General features: G+C 32.1%; 1 protein-coding gene across 2 annotated transcripts; it reads right to left on the bottom strand.

Annotated features, from left to right (window-relative positions):
• Positions 1 to 302: 302 nt before the first annotated feature.
• LOC145579787 (ricin B-like lectin EULS3) lies at positions 303 to 4,033 on the bottom strand. 2 transcript variants are annotated; one of them, XM_081637038.1, is made up of 4 exons: positions 3,159 to 4,033; positions 2,446 to 2,565; positions 926 to 1,160; positions 303 to 513 (listed from the first exon to the last, which is right to left on the bottom strand). In XM_081637038.1, exons 1-4 carry the CDS (start codon positions 3,813 to 3,815, stop codon positions 503 to 505), a joined length of 1,023 nt encoding a protein of 340 aa, XP_081493164.1. In that variant the 5' UTR covers positions 3,816 to 4,033; the 3' UTR covers positions 303 to 502. The 2 variants fall into 2 exon arrangements, with proteins under 2 accessions (XP_081493164.1, XP_081493165.1); XM_081637039.1 differs by having other exon boundaries at positions 303 to 478; positions 3,159 to 4,032.
• Between the last annotated feature and the right edge of the window lie 6,274 nt (positions 4,034 to 10,307).

Below are 10,307 nucleotides of genomic sequence, written 5' to 3'. Positions count from 1 at the left end.
GATCCATGATATTCGGGCTTTCCTAACTATAGAGGCATAATTTGGAAATTCCAAAGTAACACTATAAACAAGAACTGGGCACAGGAGAAATGTTGAGCTGCCAAACTAAACCTATATACTGAGTGCATAATAGAGGCTCCGTCATATGACTAATACATAGAACAAATGCCAAAGCGTCACAAATTGAGCAAAATTACCTTGCTTGTTAATAGAGGCTCTTCGAGTTTAATACTAAACTCATGTTTTATTCACAAAAAGATGCACTCTTTTTTAAACCGTCAAAAGCATGTCCACAGCACATACATCAAAAGCATGTTGTATAAGGAAGTATCAATCCACAAACATTACAAGAAATACGCAAGCTATCAACAGCAGCATCGTTTGTACAGAAACATAATAGATTGTACCAAGTACAGCATACAAAATATGATAAAGCCGTAACTCTTGGCTAGCACGATTCTTCCCAGCTGCTTAGCTCCTGAATTCACACCAGATACCAAATCTATGCATTAGCTACATTTTGCACAAGACAATATAACAAGTTAAACAAATGGTTGATAAATTTTCATTTAAAGTATATTACTGTAAGATGTAATAGACCAATACAGTTTGAACAATTCCTTGTAAAATAAAAATTTTCAGTATACTCCCACAGGAATAAATAGTCCCATATACTTCGGTAGTTTAGTCCTGAGAAAATTACCTTTTACATAAACAGGTCTTTGTATTTATTTAGTTATCAAATTTCCTAACACCCTTACCGGAAAGGATAGTAACACAAAAAACGCGTAATTAAGTGAAATCAGGCTGTATTATTGATTGAATGGTTTGAGGAGGATGGAGGGAATACTTTACAACCACTGGGAACCTGGATGTTAAGCAACAGCTTTAAGTGAACATACAGTAGATAGCAGCAGAAACTTACAGTGAGGGTAAAGCTTCCACTGCTGATTCTGATTATCGCCTTTCCAGGGCTTGTATAGGGCAATAATTGTACCCTCATGGATTCCACCATGATCCTTGTCGCCATTGAAAGCATCCAAAACCAGGTGAACATTATTCACCATCCTGATGGTTCTAAAACCAGAACCCAAATCCCTGCTCTCTGTCCACAGGACGGATTCGTCTAAAACATTGGGCTTGTATGGGACTAAATGCACCTGGACAAATCATTCAGATGAGAATTATGTGGTTAATGCTTAGGCCAAATTTTTTTCATTTAAAAAAAAAATATATATATATATACAATACTCGTATTCAATAAAAATCAGCAAAATTCCATAGAAACAATAACTGCATATAGCCAAAACACTAGTTAAGTTGTGTGAATCAATTTTGATCAGTTAATATTTTAATTTCAGTAAATTTCGAGAGGAAAGTCCAAGGTTTGAGTACATTCTTGTATTCAAATGCACAATACAGTGATCCTGTATGCCAAGTAAAACAGATTTCGAATAAGTAATCATTCAAAAAATATATTCTTTGAATTTGAAGATTCGGGTCTCCATTTGACCCACAAATAGTCCACACATTAGGTATGTTTGAAAACTATATGGAAGGGATCATATAGGCATTATATTCCAAGATCAATGACAGTATGACACTACCAAATTATTCTGTCCCACTACAAGGGAATATGCTAACAGGACTCCACACATTATATCATGGAAGACAGCAAGGAGCAGAGCACAACGATTAACCATACTTTCTCGAGAATCAAACAACTTGGAAATTGACCCATTGCACCACTGGGGACCCTTTTCAGGATTGTAGGGAAGCATAATTACATACGAAGACATACTCTTTAAAGGTTTATATGATCTCTTGCTGTTTGATATCAACATTGACTCTTTGAATCAATACAAAATGGGAATGAAATTACCATGCACAGGTAAAGATATTCATCAAATTTAACGGACCTGAAAAACAGTTTCTACAAAGAAACTATGAACATAGGCAAAAAGTGGGGTAAATCATAACTTCCATTTGATTACAAAACAAAAATTAGGATTTTACATTTTAAAAAAAAAAGGAACCACTTTATAATATCACAATTCACAAGCAACAGAAAAGCCTTTGTCAATAATGATATACAACTATTAATATATTATTCATGTCGACTAGCAAGCCAAAAGAGGTTGATATCGGGACCTTTTCTCTGTAGATATTTCCAAATCTTTTGTTTATGCCAGTCTCCACACATGACAGGTTCACAACTACAGAGGAAAGGAACACCCATTCTTCCTAGCCTATTGGACTAATTACAGATGACACACACTAAGTTTCTACTAACTTAATACGTATTATACTTCGTACATAGAGCAAATATTAAAAATATCAGTATAAAGCTATGTCATATACCAAAAATTTCTTGAAAATCTTGATTCACTGGTTCTAAATTGTGCACATAAATGTAAATGGCACAACAATCTGCAAAATACTCACCGGATGAGCAGAGGCTGAATGTTTCAAAGTCTGCCCGGTTGATTTGTTCACCAATGCAAAACTTGGATAACCATCTTCATCCTTCACCTTGGTGCTAAACTTCTCATCCTTGTACCAGTGCTGTACCAGAAATAAAAATTCATACAACATCAAACATTAAAATCTATAGTCCACAGATCCCAAAAAACCGAGCATGATCAACTTCGAAACCAAAACACAAGGACAGATTATTCATCAACTTCTCCTGAACACAAAACTGAAATTTGACAATCCATTCAACCTCAAAATTCAACTAATTGTTTGATCAAACTATAACCAATAATTTGATTTCAAGAGGGTCGAGATTAGTCCATACTCAATAGCTACACAATCTATTCTTATTCTCAATTCCTCATCATCAATAATTTATACACAAGATAAATAGGCAAAATAAATCCATTTATATTATACACACATACAATCAAATACCCCTACAACTAAAATTATCAAAAACAAGCTCAAAATCACTATTCAAATACAATAATAATGCAAACCAAATCCCCAAAACAATAAAGATTGAAACTTTTCATCACCTAATCTAAAAGTTTAACAACTACACATACTTTTTAACATAATTTACATCAACATAAGTCTATACGATCAAAAATTCAAAACAAACAAGTTTCAACCCAATTTCAACAAAAAAAATTAAAAAATATAGGAAAGTTACAAACCTGGGTAGGATCATTGGAATCAGAATAAGCAAGAACAACCTTGCCATCCCTAATAGCAACAGAATAAGTATCACCACCAGCTTTGCTATAAATCTTATAAGTTGGCTTATTCCTAAAATACCCCTCTAAATCACTCCCTTGATTAGACTCATACCCATGTCCATGACTACTGACATCACTTGGAGAATGATGAAAATGCTGAGCAATAAACCCAGGCATATGAGGCCTAAACCTATGCTCATCACCCCCACTTTCATGGTGTTGTTGCTCAGATTCATTGTAAGATGATTGATGACCATATGAAGGGTAATTTGGGGATTCCAAGTGATGGGACCCACCATATTCATGATGAGATTGTGACCCAAATGAACCTGAACCCATTTGTGGTGGAGGGTAGTTTGGGGATTCCATGTGGGGTGTATGGGAGGTGTGATAAACTCCGGCAACCGACGCCGGATGTGGGTATGATCCTCCGCCGGCGCCGCCGCCAACTCCGCCGTATGATGGCGGTGGAGGAGGGTACGTTTGGGGGTGAGGGTGAGGAAAAGGGGCTCCAAAAGGGGGTTGAGAAGGAGGTGGGTAAGGTGGCCGGGAAAACTCGTCGGAATTCTCTTCATAACGGCCGGGGTGGTGGTGGTTGTGGTGGGGGTAATCCATTTTTTTTATTGGAAATTTGAAAAATGGGAAGGAAAATGTATGAAATGTGGGGTGTAGTTTTAGGAATATTGGGTTTTTATTCAAAGTTGTGATGAATTATGGAATAAGGGAATGATTGTAATTGTTAATTTATTGGATTTACAAAAATTAAATTTTTTTTTTATTATTATTTATTTATTTTTTTTTTAAATTTTGGGGAGGGGGTGTGAATGTGTGATGATGATTGGGTGTTTGGATTTTTATATGAGGTTGCACCAAACTTATATTAGTAGTTCAACTATAAACAACAAAACAAGAGATATCAATCAAACAACCAAAATGTTTAGCTTGTGAGTTGTGTGACAAGGTTATATTTGACTAAAATATAATGGAATTTGAAGTGTTGGAGTTGTTTATTTTCCCTTATTTTAGAAATTTATTGTTTATTACATGTCGAATCAAGTTAGATAAACTAATAAAAAAAATAGATAATATGAAATTCAATTAGATTTAAAAAAAAAAAATCAGATTAGATAAAAAGAAATCAAGATAGCAAAACCAGATCAAATACAATGAAATCAAGTTTGATAACAATATCATATACTACGTAGATTAACAAAACTAGCTCAAATACAATGAAATCAAACTAGATAACAAAATCATATCAGATAAAATAGATAAGTTTAAATTAAATTATAAGCTTACATAATAATGTTTGAATTTATTTTTATAATTAAATATGTACTTAATGAAATGAACACTCTTTCCCCTATTAATACTTCGTATATGAATAAAGGACGTACTTGACAATTTGCTCATGTGAATTGAGGTTTTGTTTTAATTTAATTCCTTAAGATGGTTGACCTTAACTATATCAATACAAGTAATTAAATTCATTTCCATTACTTTTGAGGAATTGGGATTCATAAATTTAATTTGAGAAAATACAAATTGATCTTTATGATAAACAATAATAATAATAAAAAAAAATGTTTATCTAATATTGATTTATTTACAAAACATCATGTTGATCTGACTGGAATATTTTTTTATTCACATTAATTTCATTAGATAAACAATTTTTGTTTATGATGATGATTAACCGGGCTCTCTCCATTAATTCATCAACATCAATCATGTATTTATTTGGTGTCATCATACACAATGGTAACTAAGGAGTTTTCCAAAACAAACCTCGAATTTTTGTTGAGAATTTTCCATTGTCACCTCAAACAATTAAGTAATTAACATGTGTGTGTACATGTACATGAAAGCCAATGTTTGACAAGGAAGTTACTGGTTGTGTGATCGAAACTTGGTCTAGCTATATTTAGCTTCTTTTGCAAATTTTTGTGAAGTGTCCCCACCCAAATTTCACGATTTGTAGTATAATAGTTCATATAAATTTTGTTATCGTCACATTTTCACAAGTTGTTTGTATATATACAATTTTTTATCTAATATCAACAAAGTATGGATATTGAACTTAACATGAGAAAGCGACAGTGCATACATAGGTTTTATTGTTTTAATAAGGAGGGATTACAAACTTATGTTTATAAAAATTAAGCGTAGTAATGTCATAAAGCCATAATTTGAATACTTTCCTTGCCATATTATAGAAATTTCACTATAAACAACTAGTATAAATTACAACCAACATCAACGATGGTGGATGTAACACCACTATAAACAACCAATAACAACATCAACTAACACCAGCACTATAAACAACCGGTCATATAATAAAAGCAACAAACAATGGTGTCGTATGTAATAACGGATTCTCAACATCTTAAAAGGACCTTGTGATGTCTAGTTGGTGATTGAAATCATCTCTAAAATTCCATCACAACATACTTTGGCTCATGATGCCTTGTGCAATTGAATTGTACTTTGGCTTGCTACACATGCCCTATCGGCCTATCCCTTGACTTGCTGCTCATGCCTTGTGCCTCGACCTACTACTCGTTCATGACTTATGTCTTGGCTTGACTTGGCTGCAACATCGCGCCCTGACCAATACCGATAGCTAGCTAGGAGGATGCTTTGTATCGTTTATGTATTCCCCGTAGAATTAGCAAAAGTTCACGTAGTCACGTACTCAACTATTTTAAAACCATTTCCCATATATACTTGGGTAGTCTTAAAACATGTATGTTAAGAGACTACCTAATTTTCATATTTATTTATTTTGTTATTGATCGAATACTTGATTTGTATGCACATAGAAATTCATAAAACATGTACAGTGTTTATTTAATTAGTTTGTAATTAATTAAGCCAGCCTTTAATTATTCCATGTGAACATAAAATATGAAACAGACATAGTACAAATCTATTAAACTATTGATATATGTGATACTCATGATAGACTTAATAGTCAATTAGTGATGATACAGCAAGATAAATAAATTAATTAAGAAGATAAAGCAAATAACACACGCCAACCTGCTTGACAATGACACAGATTGTTTGTTGTCATGTAACACTTGTAATAAGCTTGTTCGACTCTACAAATTTGCAACTATTACGTGTTTTGACCTTAATTCTAGCTTATTGTGGCCTTCTAACTTGTAATTAAGTTGAAAGCTGCTCCCAAAATAAATAAAAAAGTTCATCTAATAGCTAATAAGTTCATATATATGATATGATATTTATAACCATAAATAGTTGGATAAATATAGATTAATAAGCTTAGGAATAAGGATATATCTAATTTTGATCTATTGTATAATTTCATATAAGTTCTAACAAATTTTATTTAATAAGTTTATTAGTTGACTTCATATAAGTTTAAAAAAGTGAAAAAATAGATGAATAGAACACAAATTCCATATTAATAAAATTTTTTACTCTTTAAAAAAAAAGGGCGCTAGGAACTGAGGATATACAAAACATTTATATATAGTAAAAATGGACGAAAACGAAAATATAAGTATTTTTTTTTTCGATAAGATTTTAATTACTAGATGTCGTCGTACTAAAGTGCATGTTTGAATTCAAAGTTTTAAAATTTGTAGTAGTACACATACTAAATCATGGATGGCAAGATTCATTTCAAATTAATTCACTTACTTTTTTAGTACGTAAATTAAGTAGACCAAAAGATTTTGGCGGGAAGGGCAGAGTAACACTACTGCAAAATTGTACACAAAAAATTTTGGTTGTAATTAATTTGTCCAGCAACCTAGCTTTAGAAGGTGGGCCAATAACAAGTGCCCAACAATGCAAAGTGGCTTGTTAATGCATGCAATATGCATAGTTTCAAACATTCGATATGTAGTATGGTACAATTATACAAGTTGCAAAGTAATAACCTAATAAATGGATATAATATATTACGACACGTCGACGCGAGTAGCTAGAATGCATTCCTTCTATCTTAATTTACTAGTAGATCCATTGATTATTTTTTATGAGATTTTATGGGTTAAATAATGATTGGAATTTGGGACAAATAAAATAAAATGGAGATTGATATCGAATATTTTTTTGTGTAATCGACTAATCAATTTATATAGAGCAAGTTGTTACTACATGCCACATCATGGGCATGTGGATGATTCACATCACTAGAAAATTTAGAATTTTTTTCTACCTTTACCTATCTACTTGCATTTTATACAATACTAGATTATAATAGTTAGAAAAATTTACGAGAAAGGCCTTTTTATAAAAAGGTGGCACAAAAGGTCCATCCTTATATCTCATTTGGGTTGTGTGGAGGGTCCGTTGACCAAACTCCGGTGTTGACTTCGTTGGTATACTTCGTATGAAGTATTTTGTAATAACTTAGTGTCAGAGTATATTATGAGTATTCCTTCCATCCCAATTAACTAGACACATACGTATAAATTAGAGTGAAACAAACTAAAATGAGAGCGAGGTGATTGTACGTAACTTAGGCTAATTAAGACCTCATTGGTATAATTAACAACTTCTTAATTTATTCGTGCATGCATAATCTTAATAGTTAGCACGTATAATTACTAGTATATGGAAATGGAGGGAGTACACGTACTTAAACCAAAATTGAAAAAGAGAGGGAAGCAAGATAAGAGAAAAGGAGGGAAACCCATGAATTTAATAATAACCCATTAAGCAGTATCATGTCTTTGCTCTTTGATTTGCCAAGCAAGCAGAAATAATAATGGCAATCACAATAAATAGAACACCCCTGCAAAATATTTATTACAACCATCCAATATATTCACATTATTTACTACTTATGCAGTCTTATATTTTAAATTTATATCCATATAACATATTTTCAAATTTAGCAATTATATATATTTATGGTACAAGTCAGAAAATCACGTAAAAAAGAAGTATCTCTGCATGTATTTTAGTTTGAAAAATGAATATAAATTAGGTTAATAAGTCTAGTTTCAAAAGCGTGAACATTTCTTGCTAGTAGAGGTGTTTTTCTGTGAATTCATTTTCTCTTTTGCTATACTTTCATGTGAACTTGAGTTAACCAACTTTTTTTATGTGTGATTTGCTTCAATTGTCACCTCTTCTTCACTTCATAAATCCCTTTATATATTCAATCTCTATTCTCCACTTTCTATTGTCACAACCATACATTAACCTACTATATATATGTACGTTCATAAAAAGTGAATCGAATTAATTAACGTTTGAGAGATCGATAAAAGAGACTAGGTAACAAGTACAAGCTCTAGTAGAAGAAGATTATTGAAGAAAGAAGATCATGAAGAGATCGATTGCTCTAGTAGTTCTTCTCATCGTTCTCCTTGTTTTGCCAAATATCACCGTTTCTAGACACATCACTAGACCTCGTTTCTGTAAGTATATACAACGCTAATGTTTTATACAATAACCTATACTTACATATATATAGTTGTTATATAACTCATTTGAATTGTACTATATTAATGTAATTATTATGAAACATGGTATTTTGTGTGTAAGCTGATTAAATTAGCTAATTCGACAAAAGTAAGTGATATAAACTTTGAGTTAAATTAAAGTTCCCTAAACAAGAAGGGTATATAAATTTAAGAGTGATATAGTTAATTATGCATGCTACATAATACATATAGGTCAATAGGTCATATTATTACATACGTACTTATCATAAATTTATATATTTAATTTCTAATACATACTTCGTATTAGAATAATATATTTATTATTACATACGTACTTATATAATTTTTTTCTTTTTCCTGTCTAAACAGATCGCAACGGTCACCGAGCCGCACAAGGAAGAATGAGAGGCAACATGAACCCAGGAGGTAGACCAGCAATGAAGCCTAGAGGGCCAGGACCCGACACCGTTGAAATCGCGGGTTCGAGTTTGCCCGACTGTTCTCATGCTTGTGGTTCATGCTCACCATGTAGGCTAGTAATGGTGAGCTTTGTATGTGCATCTAGAGAAGAAGCCGAGACATGTCCAATGGCTTATAAATGTATGTGTAAAAATAAGTCATATCCAGTTCCTTAAAATTAATCTTTGTAGTATTTTTGTCAGAGCTAAATCTAAATTCTTATCATCAAGCACTAGCTAGCTACTAGTTTAATTAATGTAACATAGTTTATTCTCATTTTTTTTTTTCTTTGATTGATTATATAGTTCTCTCTTTTGGTAGCCATTGATGCTATAAAATTCTGTTTGCAACTTGTTGTATGTAAGTTGTAAGGGAAACATAATGTCAATGGTAGCATAAAATTTTGTTTGCAACTTTAATTTGTCCCTTAAATAATTTCTCATGTATTTTAGAAATAAATTATGCGCGGATGTTTATAAAAAAAAGAAGTCAATGTTAATTAATAAACAAACATGTGAAAATTTGTTACATTCATTTTAATGTGTATATTCAAAATCAAACAACTTTTTCACAAATTTAAATAGCATGTAATTACAATCAATATTATTGGTATTGAATTCAATACAAATAAGATACAAGTACATAATACGCTATTATTATGGTTGATATGGTCCAAAACAAATTTATACAACCCTCGGCATCATGCGCTCAATTCATCAATTTTGGAGAAAATTTACAAAATTTGTTCAAAAGCTTGGATGTTAGCATTTAATTTTAAATGATTTTAGACTTTTTGGGCACAAAATAGGAAAGAGACTAGGGTGCGACCCTTGGACTCCACAAGACCTTGGTTGGCCATTTGGGGAGCTGGAAGCCTGGAACCGTCTTTGCAAGCTCTTGACCACTAATGTGACAGGACTTCAAAATTGTTGTTGAATTGTACCACTCTTTAACTTTTAAAGTTGTGTATATCTATTATATATGGTTCCAAACAAACTTTCATGATCCCAAAGGACACTCCACATCTTCAATTTTCAATTTTTCGAAATTGGTATACCTTTTAATTTTTAGACTATCTTTGACATTTTCAAGCCCAGGAGGAAAAGAAGTCTACACCTTCCAACCAAAACTCTATATATGTCGAATTTTAACTATACATATGACTTTCCAACCAAAACTTTATATACAGTTTACAATAATACATTAATACCCTTAA

The sequence above is a fragment of the Chenopodium album genome, chromosome 14 (assembly GCF_948465745.1).
Source record: "Chenopodium album chromosome 14, dcCheAlbu1.1, whole genome shotgun sequence".
NCBI classification, from domain to species: domain Eukaryota; kingdom Viridiplantae; phylum Streptophyta; class Magnoliopsida; order Caryophyllales; family Amaranthaceae; genus Chenopodium; species Chenopodium album.
The sequence above is the reverse complement of the archived record's forward strand: the minus strand, read 5'-3'. Positions and strand labels throughout refer to the sequence as shown.